At 45.2% G+C, this 20,919-nt stretch overlaps 3 protein-coding genes across 4 annotated transcripts in view; all 3 read right to left on the reverse strand.

Moving 5' to 3' along the window:
* Positions 1-9,815, reverse strand: part of LOC126573089 (inositol-trisphosphate 3-kinase A-like) — a 52,653-nt gene extending 42,838 nt beyond the window's left edge. The window contains exon 1 of one of the 2 annotated variants that reach the window (XM_050232935.1): positions 9,117-9,815. The gene's annotated coding sequence lies outside the window, so the exon portion shown is untranslated. The remainder of the gene's footprint in view (positions 1-9,116) is intronic. The other variant, XM_050232936.1, reaches the window with a different exon arrangement.
* A 646-nt stretch (positions 9,816-10,461) lies between these two features.
* LOC126570760 (transient receptor potential cation channel protein painless-like) lies at positions 10,462-16,813 on the reverse strand. The gene is made up of 6 exons (XM_050228738.1): positions 16,080-16,813; positions 15,793-15,978; positions 11,626-13,471; positions 11,415-11,539; positions 11,240-11,340; positions 10,462-11,161 (listed from the first exon to the last, which is right to left on the reverse strand). Exons 1-6 carry the CDS (start codon positions 16,122-16,124, stop codon positions 10,768-10,770), a joined length of 2,697 nt encoding a protein of 898 aa, XP_050084695.1. The 5' UTR covers positions 16,125-16,813; the 3' UTR covers positions 10,462-10,767.
* Positions 16,814-19,536: 2,723 nt separating this feature from the next.
* Positions 19,537-20,919, reverse strand: part of LOC126575009 (transient receptor potential cation channel protein painless-like) — a 2,977-nt gene continuing 1,594 nt past the window's right edge. Inside the window, exons 3-6 of the mRNA XM_050235488.1 lie at positions 20,258-20,919; positions 20,074-20,198; positions 19,903-20,003; positions 19,537-19,816 (exon numbers count right to left, since the gene is read on the reverse strand). The exon at positions 20,258-20,919 is cut by the window's right edge and continues 1,133 nt beyond it. Coding sequence (XP_050091445.1) covers positions 19,537-19,816; positions 19,903-20,003; positions 20,074-20,198; positions 20,258-20,919 — 1,168 coding nt within the window. The remainder of the gene's footprint in view (positions 19,817-19,902; positions 20,004-20,073; positions 20,199-20,257) is intronic.

Genomic DNA, 20,919 nt, shown 5'->3' on the forward strand with positions numbered 1-20,919 from the left:
CCGAAGTGACTGCCACTCTCCCAAAGTCCCTTCCCACAGCGTCCATCTGCGATTCTACGAAGCGGCGTCCAATATCACGTATCTAAATAAAGGCGCCATGATGTGAAGGTGCGAGAGCAGGACGGGGTTTAATCGCGAACCCGGTGCGATGGCCCGGTAAAAGCCAAGCGGAACCGCGGTGAATAACCCCTTAGTCGTTGCCTCCAAACGGGGAGGCGGGGGGGGAGGTGAATCTAGTGATGGTTAGAGGGGTGCTCGCTTGCCTTCCCTTGAGGGCTTCACATACCGCAGAGTGGTTGGTAGATGCGTATAGACACGCATCCGCCGTGGCCACACGCTCCAAACAAGAAGCTTTAGTTCGCTGAGACCCTCTCGAGCGGGGCTCGGTGGTGATGGATGAAGAATAACAAAAGGTGCGGAAGGCAAAAGCCGCGAAAACACATTCCGCATACGGTGCGAGCACCTCGAGCGAACGAACGAACGAACGAGCGAGCAAGCGAGCGAGAAACGCACCGCAAACCGCCCAAGACATATTGGAACGAGATGCATAGCTCATGGGTTTGAGTAGCTGGCAGGCGACGGCAAAAATACTTCGATCATGTGCAAGAGCCCCCTCCCCCCCCCCCCCCCCTCTCCCTGGCTCAATATGTAGGTCAATGTTTCGCACAGATGAGGGAGCCTTCGCATGGTGGTTGGTTAACCTCTACCAGATGATGGAGCAGCATGGAGTGCCGTGGCCGGCTACGAAGGATTAGCATTAGTTTCGGTGTTCGATCGGTCGAGCAGCCGGATTTGATGAAATTACCGGTGAAGGGGCACCGGACCGGAGGTTCACGGGTCTCAATCTGTCAGGCATTAGCGACGTAAACCGATTACCAGGTGACACGCAACTCGCTGCTTAGCGTCGTCTGTTCTGAGCGAACGGACATTAGTTGGCATTCTCTCTCTCTCACTCTGCATCTCCTTTAACCAACAATCAATCTTATGTAACAGCAAGAACGTGGACAAGAAACTGTCTTACCTGGCAGCTGCATTTGCTCTACAAGGTCCTCTGCAATTTCGTCGAATTCAAAGATCCAATCGACCAACTCCATCATCATCATCATCGACGAACAATCAACATCACAATCCACCGATCCACTGCAACGGCATTGTCTGCAACAAAGATGCGATACACCGTGCCCACCACACACAAACACACACGATCGCCACCCAATCCAATAAGATCCCATTGTTTGTTTGATTAACGGGCCACTAACCAACTGACGACGTCGGAACGGAGGCCACCCAGGCCACTCCCGGGACGATGATTCCGTTCCAAAGGAGAGGGTATGGTACGGTGCGGGGAAGGGAATGGGGACACCAGTGGCCCCGTTTTCGCACCCGTCACAATATTTACGATCAATCGATCGTAATGGTCAGCCCCGTGGTGGATCGTGGTGGTGAGGTCGCGCTGCCCAACCCAAAACCGACCAACCAACAACACGCGCTCCTCGCTGCTTGCTAATGAAATTGAAAATAAACGATCCTCGGGCTGCTGGGAGCACCTGGCCAAGGTGGCCAGGGGGGGGGGGGGGGTGTAAACATTCACCTGCACGCCGTTTGGCCAAAACGGAAAGCATATTGGCATTTAAATTCAATTTTATTGGCCAAACCTCATCCCATTCAATGGCACTAGCTCTTTGCGTCGCTCCTTCGCTCTCGTCGCCTGGAGCCACCACTTGGCGCCCCCCCCGGGGGCGATCGTCCGTGGTGCGTAAGAGCGCACGCCCCACACAAATCACGATTTCGAACTGCGAAGCGAGCGAGCCAGCGCACCGAATGCCATTCCGTTGCAAGTGGTTTTTGGATACCACTTTGCTCGCTCTCCGCCGTGGGCAGGTATGGTCTCGCTTCACATTTTCTGTTGCATTCGTTTATTTTTCTACATTTTTTGTTTTAACGGAACCAATTGCTGTTAAGGGGGGACTTCGGTATTTAATTTTTATTGGTGGCACATGTTTTTAACATTTTTCCCTGAAAGCTGATCCTTTCAAGAGTATTGTGTAAAAGTTTTGGATCAATCGAGGAAAAATTGACAAAGATACAGATTTTTTAAAATCCGCGTTTCACACAAGGCTCCATGCAGCTCGCTACTTTGAAGAGCGTTTCCCAAAACTAACGTTTTCAAAGCCGGTGTCCATCGTACCGTAAAAGCTTCCAGGCCGATCGATTTGAAATTTTTAACACATAATTTGCACACTTTTTGCCAGGTAATCCCGTCGAGATATCATTAAAATTGTTTATACTTTTTTTTAAACAAATCTGTAAAGTTCGTTTTTTATGGGAGAATCGCAAAAAGCATCACTTTTTCAACTTCAAAAATCTGCCAGAAATCGAAAAATTGAAATATCAACAAAAACTCTCCGGGGTTACCTAGATAAACTTATAACCTAACGAAATTCGATTTGTATGTTTCAGATGATCCGTCATGTCGCTACGATGGACACCGCAAAAAGTAACTTTTCGTCGACACGCCTACCAAAATTTGATGCCATGGAATAGTTTGTACATGAATGTTGCTCAAAACTATATCAAATATTCTTCAAAAGTTGTAGAATAATATGCCATTTATTTGCATGAATAAAGTTGAATAGTTACGTCACAAAAAATCGTCATAAAGGGCCTTTTTTTGGCCCGAAAATACCGAAGTCCCCCCTTAATATGCAATGTATACAATCCCTCTTCTCGCGCAAAATGTGATTTAAGTTGATAAGTTTAAGAACAGAGTGACAGGTTCACATCTTCTGGAAGCTGGTCTGGGCTGTGAAAGTTGTTAACGAGCATTAACAAGCCGATGAAGGTAGCTGTTTGTCGTGATCGCACGCGTAATCGTCTCTTCAGGTGCATGACCACGGTAGCAACTTTCACAGTCACTGTCATTTGGTGACTTCGCCGAGATTTCAAACGTACGGCCACGATAGTAACTTTTGTTTGCAACATCCGTTACGCATTTTAACAGTTCTTGATAGCGAATTTCGAGCAACCGAGGATCTGAAAGACAATTTCTTGCATCTTAATCGTGCTGGGCTGCAGCAGCAATCTTACTTCAACCTGTTTCAGATAGTTCTTAACAGAGAGTTGCTCTCGTGGGGGCTACATCTGTTACGCACTGATCGTAGAGTGTGGTTGTTACTGTAAAAAAGCAAAAAAAATCGGCGATTTATCTCATTGAACAAATGCCCTTCCAATGTTGGTCGTTGTTGCCATTAGAAGGGCAGCAGATCTGCTCTGCTCCCTCTCTTCGATCTATGCTGCACAACACGTAAATTTACATGCAAACAATTGCAGGATAAAACAAATTAAAACCCTTTGTACCTGGCAACAACATCAACATCGCGATTGCAACATAAGTGCTGCGTAAGAGTGCTCGACCGATCCGAAGACCGACACAAAGAGGCCGAAAAGACGGTCGAAGGTCGAACAGATCGAAGAATCATACCACACGGTACACAACACCGTACGTGGTAAGATGAGCCGACAACACCAAAGGGTGCCGCGGAACCGCAAACGTCTGTTGCCGGTCTGCCTACCATCTGCCGGCGTGCAAATCTCCTCCGAAAGCTCACCCACAGCACTTCCTTCCTTCCATCCATTCGGGCCGCAAAACGAGCAACATGCAAATAGGTCAATGTCGATTGGTTCACCGCTTGGATAACGAGACAGCCAGCATATGAACGAACATGCACGCACGGCGAACCCGGTACAATTCATTGAATCACGAGCATGAACATGCGTTTGCATGAGTATCGCATACCCGGCCTGCTTCCCCCTTCTCACTACGTTGCGATCCACCCCCCCCCCCCCTCCGCCGGGTGGAAGACCGGTGCGACAGTAAGCTGTCCTGCCATATCGCAAATCGTCCCGAGGGGGGAGCGATCCCTTTTCGGTGCCATTTTCGGTAACCAAACAGATTCGATTCCGGTAGCCTGTTTGTAACACGTTGGTAAGCCAGCTCGGTGGCTTCTGTCGCGACAAGCACACACGCGCTGTGTCGTTTGTATATCGTAGCGGTTCACCGAGCGAATGATAAAGATGTCGGCCACTGTTCTCCGGCGATGGGATCGACAACGGGCCAGAATCCACGAGGCCACGAGCTTCACCCCGCCGGTTGGTTGCGCTTTTTGTTTTTTCTCGATTGGCCACACGCTTGATCCACTTGATCGTCTTGTGCCGTGCCGTGGACAGTGCATCGTGGGCACCCTCATCATTGGCGATGATGATGATGATGATCAGTGGAGCAACGCGTCGTCGACGACGGTGACGATTCGGTCGCGCCCGGATCCACGCCGGTAATTTATCTATTGTGCGCGATCTTTACGCCTAATTGGAATTTATTCGTTAAACCGCCGGCTCGGTGCCGGTTCTGTGTCGTCTGAGGCGAACGATGCCGGTCCTGGACGATCGTTCGTTGGTGTTGATACAAGCACGTCAACCGGTTTGCTCTCGGTGTCGGCTTTTGGTGTCGTTTTCACTTTGAGCTGCACTGAAGATCGGCACGGCGGTCTGGTCGCCGTACGGCAGTGATGATCAATTGGCCACTCTCGGAGGGCGGGTGTTAAACCGGGTTGGGCTTGTCCGGTCTTTATCCAGCCCGGCGAACGGCACTTACGCGCCGATGCCGGTTTTAACTACGTAGAGTTTTGTGCAGCAGGATTGTTGCGCAATGTGCACTGTTGTAGCAATGTTTAACCGATAAAAGTTTATTAATTTATAAGCATTTTCCTATGACTTAGCATAGTGGAGTGTTGATGGATTTTAAACTTCATTTCCCAAGGTTCTACATCGTCAAAAAAATCATTTCTTCGGCTGTTTTCGTGCAGCCTTGTTGCACTTTTCTACATTCCAGTTCACCGGCAACACATAATCGTGCTACAAATAAAAACAAACAGCCGAATAATATGAGTGAAAAACATTACAATTTCTAGTTGGGTACATGCATCGAGATTAAACAGCGATTGCCATTTGAAAATGATTGCCAAGGATACTTTTGTGGAGACTTTGGGCCCTTGAAAACACCTTTTTATTATTTAAAAATCGAATGATAAGATAATGCTTAATAGTCTCACACCACGCACTAAAAACATTCGTAATCTTACTAATTCGATTGATACCAAATAGATGAGATTGAAAACACAAATTTGCTCGCTTCTAGAATCATTAAACAATTGTTATCTCACCACGCTGGCTCTGTTTGGTGTTCCCCCAGGGCATCCAATTACTAGCTGATATGCTAATAGATGTTTTAGAGTACTGATAAAGGAAAACAAGTCGTTTTAGATGATTCGTTGTTCAGAGATTTCTACATAAATCCAGCAGCACTCCGCAACCGATATTCCTTAGTAGGTAAAATGGCCAAGCTCCCAAAAACAGGGGCTAGGCAAATGAACTCTAGCTCTTGCTTTCCTTTGGAATGAACAAGGATGACATTGAAGGTCAAGGGATCCACCTCCAGCAGGCCCTATTCCTGTTGCAAACGTTGGAATTTCAGTCCTGTTGTTAACTCCAATTAAGAATTCCCTTTCTCGACAATATTTTTTATTTTTTAACATATATAAGGACGGACGAGCCGTATGTTTTCTCGACAATATTGCTTTTGAATGTGTTGCGATATAAGCGAAAGCGTTTTGTAAACAAACTCCCCCATATTTCCAATTCCGCTTCAATTCCTACTAGGCTTGCATAATATATGCATACACCTGGCTCGTCTGGCACCCCTTAGGTCCTAGATCATGTGTTTATCGCTGTAAGATCGCCATTTTTGAGACGACGAAGGAAAAAAAAGAAAGAATAATGGACTGGAGACACCACGGGTGGTCCGGTCGTGTTACCGGCTCGCAAACCGCACAATTCACACCGTGAGCCAATCAATCTGGTGGCTAGGTTGTTGGTGGTGCGGCCTCCACCAATTGTGATGCGAAACATGTAGCTGACGCTAATGCCCCAAATAAATGGCAACTGGCAACACCAAGCCAGAGTGGTGAGGCGGGTGGGGGGACCTTCCGCGGACGACAATGGCCCGTGATGCGATCGCTTCAGTGACATTCAATTAGCTCGCAAACCATATGCAAACACACATTACACGTCACTGGCGCTCGCTCGGTGCGGTCTGACTATTGGCTGTCGTGCGGCATTGTAACCATCGAACGGAGCAAACGGCAGCCAGTAACTGGCCAGAGTGCCGTAGTAGCCACCTTGCCTGGTCACCTGCGCCTCCATTAACATATCAATTGGCGATGTATTTCGCGACACCTGCCGGTAAGAGAGTTCGCATCGGCATCCATGGCACCATGGTGCGAGGTGAACTGACCTACCAACCACCACCACCAACACATACCATCCCCCCAACAGTCAACAGTGCGCTACTAATGTGAAAAAGATCACGCTGGCTGCAGACAGGCTCCGCTGGTTGGTTGGCTCCGTTCGGTAGTGGCACACTAATGCGTCGACTGCGGCCATTTGTGTCGCGAACGTCAGACGTGACCGGTCGGTGCGGTTGTGGTACGTGGTGTCACGTGTGAACTTGGGCCACCTCTACCACCACTGTTTCAATCGGTTGCATTAATGAGCACCAGCAGCACCAGCAGCAGCAGCAGCAGCAGCAACACCGAACAACGCTACAAACAACAGAGTGCGATCGAATGCGAAAGAAAACCGAACGGAAAACTAACGCCAGAGACCGTGAAGCTGGCACGGCGCTCCGTCGAGGTGACATCTTAAACCATTTTGCAAATTGTGTTCCCACTCGCCCGGCCTGACTCGTGACTCTCGGGAACGCGCACGCGCCATGAGACAAGGTAAATGGCACTAAATTGCCACAACAGCGCAGAGAGGATGAGGATTCCAAGCATTTCTGTCCTTAGCAATTTCCTCCCGGGAGGGAGCAAGTGTTGGCTGTTTGCCGCGATTTTCCCGCTCGCTTTCGACGGTATTTGAATCACTGCCTTTTTTTTTTTTGGCTGCAGGCGCCATCTACCTACGTCACAGCGATCGCTGGACTCTGGTGGGTGGTGAATCAACATTTGACGGCTAGCAGACGGTGGCCTTTCGCTCTCGCACGGAGGTTACGTTGCCTCGCCAGGTTGCTGTTCGGTTCGGTTCGGTTCGGGTTGGTGTTGACCTCAAGGATCCTCAGACGTTGGTGGCCGGCTCAAGCAAACCCCACCACACACACGCACACATCGATCGATTGATCGGTGTTGATCGATTCTCACATAAATTCGCAATTGGTCGACGGACGGAGCACGATGGCCACCGATGGTTGCGAGCCTTCGAGCCGATCGCGCCCCTCGATTGGCGACGTGTGTGCAGCGTGCTGGAAGTAATTAAAGTGTGAGCTGAGCGTAGATATCACGTCGCAACCCGCCGTTTCCTCTCACCACTTTTCGGTGGCCAACCGCAACAAGCAACTGGTGCGAGCGTTCGATCTCGAGCTCGGAAATCGGATCCGAATGTGGGCCGTGGCTGGCTGGAGCATGGCGGCCGGGCCCCCGCCGGGGGGAACGGGTGTGCGGGGTTCCAAAACCGGTGACATTGATCAGCAGGTAACTCGTTCGCCGCCGTGCGCCGTTCACGCGCCCATGGCTGGTCGTGCGTATGTCCTTTTACGGGACGGAGACCCCCTTTACGATTCTCGAATATGATTAACGCACTCGCCACAGCACGCGCACCGACACCACGCGGGTACTGACGTACACGAACATCGATACAGGCCCTCCCTGCCTGTTGATCGTTGGTCCCGCATTGAATGTGAAGCAGAAAATGTTAAAAAAAAAAACCGGGACAATCCTTCAATTTCGTCCCGAAATACTTTGCTCGTAGCTCGCAAAAGGTCAGTTGAAACTTAGCCTCCGTGGAAAGGAGGAGGAGCACGACACAACGAGAAAGAGCATCTTTGATAAGGTTTTTTCTTTATCTTTCCATAACCTGCCCTTTCGATACGATCGTCCCAGGATGACGGCAATCCAGCGCCTGATCCTCATTTCGCATACTTTGATGCAAAATCGAAATATGTGCAAAACATAACGATCGCACAGTAACCATAAACACGATGTCGGGTGCTGTATGGGACACACGGTTGTTAGCGGGATGAATTTGAATTTAGCAACTCATCGCCAAATCACCACCAAGAAGGGGATTATCGTTAACGATGAATGCCGGGCCTGGGTTGGATGATGGTTGATATCACGTTTGCTGGTGTCGACTTAATGTTGCTGCACCTCATTAGCCAGCACAATCAATTACTCACAGTTGGTCGCAGAGCCTGAACTTCCACTCAGCCTCAGACTGGCTAATTAATCATTCTAAGGGGATCATTTTTGGCCCACATTAATTACTGTTTCGCAGGCAGAATATGGATGGTGGAGGCTTTCAAATTGTGCTACCGTTCGCAGTTGGCGGTAGTTGTTTAGTTTGGTTTTCTAACCATTGCTTTATGGAAGCAGCTGCTTTGCCACACTCGAAAGCAGGTGCATAAGCAAAGTAGACCACCCAAGCACCAAGAAAATGATGAATTTCTTATCCTTTTTTGTGAGCTTGCCGTCACTCATACAATTCAAAACACATTGCGAGTAGTTTAGAACGACATTCTCATTTCCATCTCTGCATCAACTGGCTCGTGGTGTGGGGAGGCGTGCGATAGGTACAGTACTGCTGACATATTTATGGTACGCGTGCCATTTTGAAATCTCCACTCAAGACTGAGTCATTGTGAAGTAGCGCTAGAGAAAGGTACGTTCAGTGATCGGTGCGCCAACAAAATACCAATTCCGACGTGTTCATCAGGCAATATGTGGCGCGACACGACGAGAATCGCTGAGGAAGTTCTGCGAGCGATGTTTGTCATCATCATCAATGTTGATGTCTTCGTTAGCCGTAAATGTTAACAGTGAGACGCTGATGTTTTGTGGTATTCTCGAGAGAGAGAGAGAGAATGACATCTCATTCCGATAGTACATCAAGGTTTTGCTTTCCAGCCTCCGGATCACGAAATAGGTTTCCGTGGCTTATTGTTTCGAAATAATTACCGCATCATTATCAATCGTCTCAGCGATACGTACGTGCCTGTGTGTACCTACCTCGTTCGGGGTGTATGAACAGATGGTTTTCGTTTGGTTAGGCCGTCGGTTCATATAAATCCACACGCCACATGATCCGCCCAATACTGGATCGATTTCTTCACGCAACCGACGCCACCGACCAGCTGCGTCAACTTGCAGCCATGCACGGCGGTTTAGTTGCACGCTGCTCGCTTCTTGCTCAAGAACACTGTGTCGCCATTCAGTGAAACACGGTCGTTATTGAATCGTAAATACTGGCTCATCCTTTGCTTCTGCCGGGCAGGATGTAACACAACATTGCTGATTCAGTAGCACAGATCACAGAACCATCACCATGCACTTATCGCTCACACAGCATGCTTTTTGCATTCATATCACCACAAGTACTGCATTGAGATTCTAGCCGTAATTGGTACACTGTAAACACCGCAGAAGATCATTGCCAGCCGTGGCGGCTTGCATTTGCCACACGAGTATGATGTATTGGATATTTTTTGCTAACCATCAGCACAAACTAGCACCGCTATTGCCGCATTGCGATCGATTTTTTCCTTTTACCAAGTACGCTAACCCGGTTTAAAACACATTTCCACACTAGAGAATGATACTCAAATCAACGCAATACACTTGCACAATTCACTTATTGGTAGGTGCGTGTCACAGTTATTGTGACTCTAGTTGCCCCACATAATATCAGCAACAAAAAACACGTCCGCCTCCAGCAACGAACAGATGAAATTTGCGCGTGAGTGATCCGAAGACACGAACTCCAAGCTCGTGCTCGCTCCAAGCTCGGGAGAAGTTCGTGAGCGAGTGAGTATTCGACGCCCGATCTTTAACCACGCTTGGAGATGATGCCCCCCCCCCTCCTCTTATTGATATGGAAATGCTTTTTGTCACTCGGAAAGCTGCTCACAGTTTTCCACAGGTCCCGAAGTAGGACAATGTTTATTTTCAAAAGGGAATTAGTATGCTTGTTTGAAAAACAGCAACGGTAACTTACCAGCCGTTTTTTGTCGACTTGTGCAAATCTGCAGCGCCTTTCAATTTCCAAATTAAGTTTTTAAGTAATTCAATATCGGTCAATAAATATCAAACGCTTAAGTATGTATCGCGATCGAATTTGTTTAACAATGAGATAAAGAAATATTTACGACTGTGGAGGTATGCCTTGCAGCAAGATCATTTTTTTTAATATTTTATTGTAGATATTTATCATTTAATGACCAACTCATTGGAGAAATGCAAAAAAAAACGAATTACATTAGAATTGCAATTTAGCTGCCAAACTACATTTCTGCTAATTACTGTATCCCATAATCAGTTTCTCAAAAACCTAAACATAACAATTAAAAATGCATCATTCAATACCAATAATAATAATTTATTATCTGTTTTTATTCGTAAATGTGATATGAACAAGTGGACGTGTGTGATTGATTAAAATAGTCATAAACTGGGTCATAAATCTCAGATCGTTTATCCTCACTTGGAAAAGGGTAGTTATATAAAATGTTATCGGAAAACATAATTTATAACAGCACATTCTATTGCCAAATCAATGTTATAAACAGTAATACCCGTTACAGAAATTTCATACATTACATCCGGGCTGGTGTAAGCTATATTCGATTATTTGATTGTCTGATTGGCTGAAGGTAAAATGCATTTACTTGGTGGAAAGGGCGAGAATCATCGCTTTGATGCTCTCAAGGCTCTGCTCGATGCGTGATATTCTGTATTCGATCGAACCGACGCTTTCTTGGCGCGAGTGTAAAATTTCCATTGCATATTTCACAATTTTACCATCCATGCCCCGGTTGAACCGGAACACACAACAATTGGTACTGAATGTGTCGGTCTGGGGTAGCATACGATCGGATTCGGCGCTTCTTTTCAACTCCAGCGTTCCTTTCTCCGGATCTAGCGATCCACGCTCTACAAGCGACGGTATTAATATGGTGTTCGATCGGTTGGGTTTAATGGTAATGTGTCGAAGCGGGACAGTGTTCGGGAAGAGCTGCAAACTGTTGGCAGGATACAGCCAAGCCATATTGTCGGTTCTACAATGGTTAATAATGTGTTAAGCATTAATTACGATGGCCGCTGCATCCATTAGGTTTAACTGAATCGAGGCTTACATGCATCGGATAGGTTTTGATGTTTTCAATGCGTTTTCGTACTTGTAGATGACGAATACTTTCTGTATTAAGCCAATGAGCTCGGATTCCGCCTTGATGGTCTGTGAACAAATATAAAAAATACATACTGATTAGTGAGAACAAACAATCGTTGTACAAGACAATCAACCATTACCGTTGTATCACTGACTGCAAGACCATTCATCAGATTGAAGAGAACTATTGACACGAAAAACAAAAAAAGGGCAAACACTACGTACGTAACGCCCTGGAATTTTATGTTTGCAGCCTCAAATTCACCTGAAATTAGCACAACAAAGGAAATCAAATGTTAGATATTGCCATAGCATGCAGTATGGTTCTGAAAAGACACATGAGATACGCACCGGTCAGCATAACAGCAGTTTTCATTAGAGACAGAGGTATGTCACTAAACTGATTGAACTGGTCGTCGTCTGCATTCGGTGCTTCGGATGTTGTGGCCGTATCCGATGGATTTGAGTCATTCACACGGAACAATGTATAGAAGCTGAAGGCGAACGCGATCAGAATGATCGAGTACAGGACCAAGCATTTCAGGAAATTCTTTGAAACCGTCTTCAGCATCACCATATGAGTTGAGATTGATAATAGGGGAAGCGTTCCCACTAGCAATGTGAACTCCAGCGCCGTTAAAAGTATAACTAGCGCCGAGGCCACTCGCCGAGCATCATCACCGAACTCGTAGAGCAAGACGGAGCAAGCAGCAAGTATCAGAGCGATCTCCATATAATTTTCCGGTGATCGTATGTACACTCGCATGTTTAATAAAAACTGAATCAGTTCCCTTAGTATCAAATAGAGGAGACCAATTAGGGATAGACTGTAGAAGAACAGCTTAAACGGAGCATCATCTCGTCCATAGCAGAACACCACATAGAAGATGAACGACACGAAAAACACCGTACAGATCAGCAGATTGATGTAGAAGAATACACTCAGCTTGAACCACTTCAGCAACAATATGCTGGATATCACTGGATGTCGTAGAAGATGCTTCATATCGGAGTACTGCGCCATTCGAAGTATTGGCAACATTTCATCTTCATACAGCAAACCGACGGGTGTCCGCGATGGATCGGAATTGTTTGCTTTGTGAGCTGGTGGGACGAAATTCGACAAGTCTATCTTCACTTCGTAGTCATCATCTCCCGGTTTTCGATCGTTCGATGACACACACGAGTCGAGATGCTTTTCCAGCAGGAAGGGATCCATGTCAGAGATTGGCAACTCGGAGAACATGTCCTCAACACTTACGCTGGCTCCCTTAGCCAGCAATAGCTGTTGCGCATGGTCGATCTTGTACTTCACCGCATAATGCAGAGCAGTCCGTTTGGTGGTGCTGTCCGGCTTATCGATGTCGATCCTCCCGTCCTCAAGCAACATTTTCATGATTTTGAAGTAAGGACACTTATTCTTATCTTTGGACGCATCGATCTGTTTCACCAGTAGAGACAGCAACGTATCCTCGTTAATCAATCCAATTTCATTCTTCGGAATAATGCTCAGCAGCCACTGCAGCATATCGACATTGCCACGGTTACAGCATTTGGCCAATAGTCCTGAGAGTAGTAAAGACGCATCGGGCAACATTCCGTTGTTCATCTTCGGTTCAACTAGCATTTTAGCAGCCTCCAGCTTTGCACGGTACACCGCCAACGAGAGCAAATCCTTGAAATCATTATCAGCAAGTGCCCCTTTTTGGGCACCGAACTTGCGGAACGCTTCTAGAAAATCTTCTTCCAAACTGGCCGACAGCTTACTTCTGAGAACCTCGACCGTTATGTTCTCCATGTCGTAGTGTGGGATGGTGACGTCAGGGAAATTCTTTTCAATTAATTTCCGTGCCTGTTGGTTGCGGAAGTCCACGTTAACACCGTAATGCTTGAAGCAGAACTCGAGGATATCTTTGCGCCAGCGTTCTTTTCCCTTCACTAGTTTTGCTATTGGTGACACGCTGTTTTCGTCAGTGGTATTAATGTTGGCACCATGTTTCAACAGCAGCTTAATGCACTCAAACACTTTTTCATAATTATCTCCAGATAGCTTTTCGAACAGCAGAAACAGCGCGGTACGATCTTCAAACTTCTGATCGATCACTATACGAGGGCTCTCGAGCAGCGCGGACAAATTCTCACAGTCTTCGGACAGCGCTGCTAAGTGAATGGGATATTCGTTGGTCTTTGGATTGATCTGAAACGACAAAAAATAATTCACACGTTACAAATGCGACAAATACACGTTCAACCACTTGGCAAAAGTATCACTCAAAAATGAAACATTACTTGTTCGTTATCGCGAGAGCGTCGAAGAGAGGCACACCTATTAAATGATCACTATAAATATCTCTCTAGAGCCATCCCGAGGGTAATGAGAATTCTCTGACCTATGCGTAAGCTGGCTCATGCAAAACTCATCACATAAACCGACCGACCGACCTGCCGGAGATAATCTAACCCCCCCGAACGCACAAGTGTATGTATGGGACTCTCCCGCTCGGCCGTGTACGTACAGAGCCGGTGGCAGATTTGCGCGTAGAGCATTTGTTTTGTTTGTTAAGAATCTGCTTCACAACCACGTTGCTACCGTTGGAGCGAGGTCACGTTACTTCTATTCTCCCAAACAATGGGATTCATTGTTGTACCTGCGGACACATTATGCTTTTTTTTAATTAAAAATACTTGATTTGAATGATTCATTCGTTCTATAACGTCTACATGAAGTTCGTTGGGTGCATTCGTACCGGATTGATTTTATGTTTTATGTTCAACGAGTATGCACAACGAGGCAGGATGAAAAAGGTCTTTTTTAATACTACTTCAACCATCATATAATTTTAAACATGTTTTTTTTTCAACAGAGGATCCAACCAAACTACCTTTTTTTGGCCCGAAACGTTACTAACTTTACCGCTGTCTTATGGGGGTGCCTACCTTGGGGCGTCATAAATTGGTTCGTTTTTCCCTCTCTTTCTCACGCAAAAGCATCGTGACCCAAAACAACGTGACACGACATTTTGCCCAAACCGATGATGACAAAAAAGTGACTGGACGGTTCATTAATCACATGGACGAATAAAGTAATTCTGTCTACAAACAATGACATCCTGCCTAACATTACATCACGATCGACTCATGCGTTCGCCTAACTCTTTCTATTACAAGTATAAACTACTAGCTGGTTAAAAAGTGATTCCAACATTATGACTAGCGAGAAATTCTAATAAATTAGGGGGTTCGCCGGTAGCAGACTCGTTAAATTAATTTGAATGTATCGTCACATGTCGTCTTCAAGGAAGTAACAATACTAGCATACTTTTAAACATATGCTCGTGCTCCATATGCTGTTTCAAAGGGTCTGATGTCGTAATACTGGATTATTTATTGTTCTAATGGAGGCCCCTCGAAATTTGTTCGAAATAGACCTTTGCAGCACACTAACTTAACATCAGCATTTAATGTTTTCAAAACATTAAATGTTTCATGTACTACATTCCAGAGCGAAATAAACGCTTAACTAATTTTGGAACCGTGTTTACATTGTTCTACATGGTGAATTATGCATTAAAGTTTATCAAGGAATTAAAGTTTTCCAACTAAAGATTTTCGAACTGCATAAATCCCTTCAAAATATGCATTTTTAATCATTTCCGCGTTTATAGATTCCATGACTCACGATGAATGGCGTGCTTTGTCTTTATAGTCCTGCTTAGGTAAGCATATAAAGAAAATTTAAAACTCTTGCAATGAATTAAGCACGGAAGCTCTCAACGTCTTTTAAACAAAGCATGTTGCATAATTCAAAAGGTACTGTGCGCTTTACTGCTGTAGATGAATAATTCTAGATCCTGTGCGCAGGAGATTCGAACCCCTTTAACTTTTTTTTTCTGCTGATTGTGGTCATCTAGACTCGCCCACACGCACCATTTCCTGTGATAAAAACTGCGATACGGGGCGCCGAAATTAAATGATTAGATCATCACTTATGCCGCACAGAGTCCACCGTACCACACCCAGTTTGGCTATGTTTACAGAATTAGCTAGATGATATTGTTTTTAATGGCTATTAAACATTTGATTTCCTCTTTGAAACAGCATCAAATCCAGAAATTCTCTTCACTCATCTCACAAGATCAGCCTATCATCGCTGTAGTATCCCCTCAACCCGAGTAGCTCCCGACATCGAACGCAAATATCCGATGGGGGCCCGTGCCAGTCGCCCGCACGGGTAGCTGAACAAATGTTTGCAGCTGCTCGAAGCCGGGCATTGCCGTTAGTTTAGATAGTAATGTTTACTTTCGGTCGCTCCCTCGAGCACCACTCGACGCAGTAAAATAAAAAAATGGAAACCAATCCCCAGCCGGTTCCACTTAAACTCTGTATTGGGCCGGTATTGCCCCGCCTTGGATGAGCGCCGGTGCATCATCAAGCCTCCCCCTCGGGCGTTGATGACGCGGCGCCTCACGATTTGTTCTACTAATTATTAACCACACGGACACACAATCACACACTCACCTCTGCTACAAGTGCGCTCTGTTTTAGGCATGTCGTAATAAAATCCTTCTTTCCGGGTGTCGAACAAGCAATCTCGAAGATCGAATACTCAGCATCCTGATCCCGTACATTAACGCTGGCTCCATTGCGAAGGGCTCGTTTGAATTCCGCCAGATCGTTGGTCGCCAAGCTTGCCGCAAGGGCATGCTACAAAACGGTAAACAAGATGGACAGATTTTAGCTTCGCTTGCTAATAGAACGGGAGACTGAATGGTGCAATAGTGCTGATGTTGCCATTTTCTCCTTACTTGCGGGCTACTCAGGCTCAAATCGAGGAACCTTTGGGTGCTCATGTTTGCTCCCGGCGGTGGTTATAATGGACACTCTTAACTATAGCAAGCACTCGGGTGCGCAACGAATATGATCGACGAATCACTTCACCAAAGTGCAGGGGTTTTTGGTTCCGTATAAGAAACTGCCTCTGCCTCGAAACGACACGACGCACGACACCGGAACCGATCTCCACACACTCGGTACGGCTCACGATTTGGGGGTTTTAATTGATGGCTACACCACTGGCTGGGTGACCGTTTCGGTTTGCCGCGGGACAGGGGAAGATGCGTGACTGGAAACGAACATCCGCAATATTCCATATGTGGACACGGTCGAGTCAACTTTATGCGACTGATCGCCACGAGCCCGACACAATCGCCGCTATTCACGATCACCACTGAAGCATTTCTGCTTGAGGCGAACTTTGCTGGATTATTTCCGCGGGTCAAATGCTACGTGGAAAGGGCACTGAAACACACACAGAACCATCCACGATTGACCACAATTTCTGAACAGCAGAGATTTTGATAATGTTTTGTGAAACCGTGCTAATATTCAGCGAGCGCTAACTCCATGGTGCGCTTTTATTCCACAAAAAAAACAACAAGTGGCGTGGTGACGAAGTTTCCAGTTTCAGCCCACACCCGACGGTATGGACGGTTTAGCGTGAACTAACAGTATCGAGGCAACGGAGCAGGAAAACCCACGTTAAACTGTCGCTTGGCGCGTATAATGTCCAACTAGCGACACATGAGCCGACCGAACCAGTAGCTCCAGTGGCCATGTGTGCGTACTGGATATCGACGTAGTAAAGGGTCTCTGAATAATCCTTCTACGGATCTTCACACATCACGCCGATGTTCGAGGGAAGCACCAACTGGTCAATAAGCACTCAGGAATCACACTGCGGCTGGAATGACTAACCATCCGAAGGGTAACAATGGTTATGGTCGGTTTTGACCTCCAGGAACACAATCGGTCAGCGACGGTCGCGTCAAAATGGAACTCAGAAGTGGCACGGATGGCGGCCCAAGTCTCTCAGTCATTGTGAATCATATAGGAGGGATGCTGCAGCAAACTCCCGGAGCGATCGTGTCCAGCCTGACTCGCCTGTTGCGTTCGAGATGAAACCAACACACCAGTAACAGTGGGTTGGTGACGACCGTTCGTATCGGACAACTGGTTTTGTTTCCATTTTTTATAGTTAGTCTTTCTCCCTTCTACGTGCCACCCGGAGCAGTGATGCTATCGTTAGCCGGTATCATATGTTCATGTGTTGGCTTTTATGTTGCGTCGCCGGATGCCACCGCTCTTTCCATCCTAAATGCATGCGCGAGATTGTGAATGAAGCGAATTGGCCTTCGCTCAGCATCCACTTGTTGATATGCTACGAGTCTTTGGTGCGTGTCTGGATCACGAAAGATCACGTAGTATATTGTGTTCACACCGGGTATCATGTGTGTTGGACCAAACTCTAATTCAAAACTGCACCAGAATTGATCAGAGCGGACTCAGAAGCGAATGAGTTTTTACAAACCGTTTACACATAAAGATCAATGATGTTGTTTTATGTCTAATGTCTTTCAATGGATTATTTGTTTTTATAAATCTAACCCCTTCCCACCCCCCCCCCCCCCCCGCCCTTATTTTCAAGATGCATTAGGTATGTTGCTTCTGTCTTTTGAGATTGGTTCATTACATTTTTCTGTTGAGCTAAACATTGATGATGCACAAATACTCTTGCAATGTGCATCAGTGGCATGCTAATTACTAGAGAAATTACTGTAATATAATGATCGCATCATTACATTAATTCCACCTCCTCAAGTAAATGCCATTTTGAAAATGCATTTACTTTAGCTGAAGTGTTTACGGATGCTTACTAGTGTATTTTTAGTTTGGTAACGAGATTTAGAGTAGCTACTAATTGTTGTTTAGTGAGCGCATTCGTACACTTAGAAAACGAACGGAGACGCCTTTACAGACCATATTTTACAATTTTCACGTAAATTATTAGTGAGTGGTTCTCAGACTATTACTCAAACTCCACTGCACTGTAGTGGCGGTTAAATATAACATTTTCTAAGTTGATAGCAATTAAGTAAGTCACGTCCACGGTAATATTCTTTTTTACCTCTGTGTATGATAGAGAGTTAATTAAGGGTTGAAACAATCAGACTTAATGTTTCTCTTGTAGCATGGGCGTTGTATTATTAATTAGCTGAAAACAATCTCTTTACCAAAAGAATTTACAAAAATACGGCATTCTGTTTTTTTGTAATTGCTCGAATGCAATGATTTAGTCTTGGCCCCTATACGTTAACAAGCCAAAAGATGTCTAGAATTATGCTTTCTGTTTAACCTTAGTTTTTTATAGAGATAAACATTATTTACTGAGTGTGATGTTTGCGAAATAGTATAGCTTTATCTTACCGAAGACTGTCGCAGTGACATAAGGCAACTGGTGTTTCTTTTACATAAACGTGTTGAAACGTCTTCATCGAACGCTACGGTGTATTCGGTTCGGCTTGGTAAGCTATCAATCCTCGCTGCAAGTACTCCTGGTGAGCTTGATAACGATCACCTTTGATAATTCAAGCAAATTTCAAGCCTCTAGGTTCATCTAACACATTCCAATAACTTTATGGTATGGGGTCTGGGTGGTCGGGTCGATTGACCAAGTTTGGCTAGGTGACGCGCATGTTTTTTCATCGTTTACTGATTATCGCTATGTACACTGAACTACATGGTCAACGAGTATCAGCGAAAGATACGTTCCTTTCAGTTGAAGTATTTGTTTAGTGTTGTAGGGTGTGATTCGCTGGATACTCAACGTGAAATTAGGCTCAGTGCATACAGAATAAAAAGCCTTCGATAGTGGTGATTGTATATTACGAAAATCTTTTTCATCTTCACACTTTTGGAATTACTGGCGTGATCGTAAAACGAAAATTAGTGTGAGGAATCAACTCGAACGCGTTTTGTACGCAACTTGCACGAAATTGCGCGCGAAAGGTATTTATATTTTTAAAAATAACGGTTCAATAACCGGTGGAAAGTGCCAGAAAAGTCACGAAAGCAACATCTGTTGACAATGAAAAACTATTGTCTTCACCCATAAGACTCCTTAATGGTTCTCTATAAAATCATAAAAGTGATTATTAAAAGTAATTAACTAAAAGGTGCGTTCGTTTTATAGACATTTATTCAGCTAAATGCATCTATTTAGCTATTTGCAAAGAAAGAGGGGTTGTAGGGATATTCTAAGATTGTAATAAATGTCTCTTTCCATTGTGACACTTGAAACATCTAATCTTAACTCAATAAATGTCTTACTTGTGCTTGATGCACGCTTTTCAGTAAAATCTCAAAAAAAAACCATCGTTGCGTTAATCATCGCAACATATGTTTATGATGACTTTGGCCTGATTTTTAGCATTCCGCTCGATTACGTTTGGGTGGATACAAAATGTTTAGAGCGTGTTTCACTATTTTACCATCCATCCCATGGCTAAACTCCACCCATTTGCCACTATGTGGTTCGTCCGTTCCTGTCAGCATCCGACGGGATTCAGATTCCGTGGGGCCATCTGATTCTGCTTTAGGAACCAACAATCCACGCTCCACCGGTGCCGGCATCCAGATCGCATTCGATTTGTTTGGCTTGATAACAATGTGTGGAAGCGACACGGTGTTCCGGATCCGAGGCAAACTGTGAGTATGGCATAAACGAGCCAGATAATTTGTGTTTAAATCTTCCCAAAACATTTTCATCAATAGTGGAAGCAATGAACATACTGTTTTCTAAACCACTCAGGCGCCTTACTGCCGTTTCCGTGCTTGTGAATCATGAACACTTTCTCTGTAAGGGCTGTTATTTCTGATTCGGCCTTGATCTTCTGTAAATGAAATAAAACACACATACTTTATCCACTATGCTGAAAGTTAATAATCCTACTTCACTCGTACCGTTATATCACTAATTGCGAGACCATTGATCAGACTGTTCAGTACTAATGGGACAAAAAACAGGAAAAGTGCAAACACAATCCAGTTGAAGTCGTTGAATTCAAAGTTGGACGCCTCAAGCTCTCCTGAAAAAAGGATAATACTGTAAGTAATGGTTTAAAACAAGGGTATCTCATGAACCTACCTATCATCATAGCTGCTACCTTTATAAAAGCTAGGGAAATGTTGTGGAATTTATTGAAAACATGTGCATGACTGGTATCGGTCGGCTGCCTGTAATCACTTTCGCGAAATAATGTATAAAAGCTGAAGACGAATGCAAAAAGAAGGATCGAAAACAGTCCCAGGCATTTCAAGAAATTTTTAGAAACCGTCTTCAGCATCACCACATAAGTTGTGATAGATAATCGGGGAAGCGTTCCTATCAGCAATGTTAATTCAAAAGCAATCATGATTATAACCAGAGCCGAGATAACTTGTCGATATACTTCGATGAGATTGAACCACAATACCAAAGCAGCTCCAACTATCAAGGCAATCTCCATATAATTTTCTGCAGATCGTACGTACATTTGCATGTTTAATAAAATCTGGAACAGTTCCCTTAGTATCAAACAGAGGTGAAGAAATAAGGACAGGCCGTAGAAGGTCCATTTAGCTAAAATATCATCTCTTCCATGCCAGAACACCACATAGAAGATGAAGGTCACGAAAAACAACGAACAAACCAGCAAATTAGCGTAGAAGAACATTTTCAGCTTGAACCACTTCAGCAACAACAAACTGGATATCACTGGATGTCGTAGTAGATGCTTCATGTCAGATTGTTGCGCCATATGAAGTATT

The sequence above is a fragment of the Anopheles aquasalis genome, chromosome 2 (genome assembly GCF_943734665.1).
Source record: "Anopheles aquasalis chromosome 2, idAnoAquaMG_Q_19, whole genome shotgun sequence".
Classification (NCBI taxonomy): Eukaryota; Metazoa; Arthropoda; class Insecta; order Diptera; family Culicidae; genus Anopheles; species Anopheles aquasalis.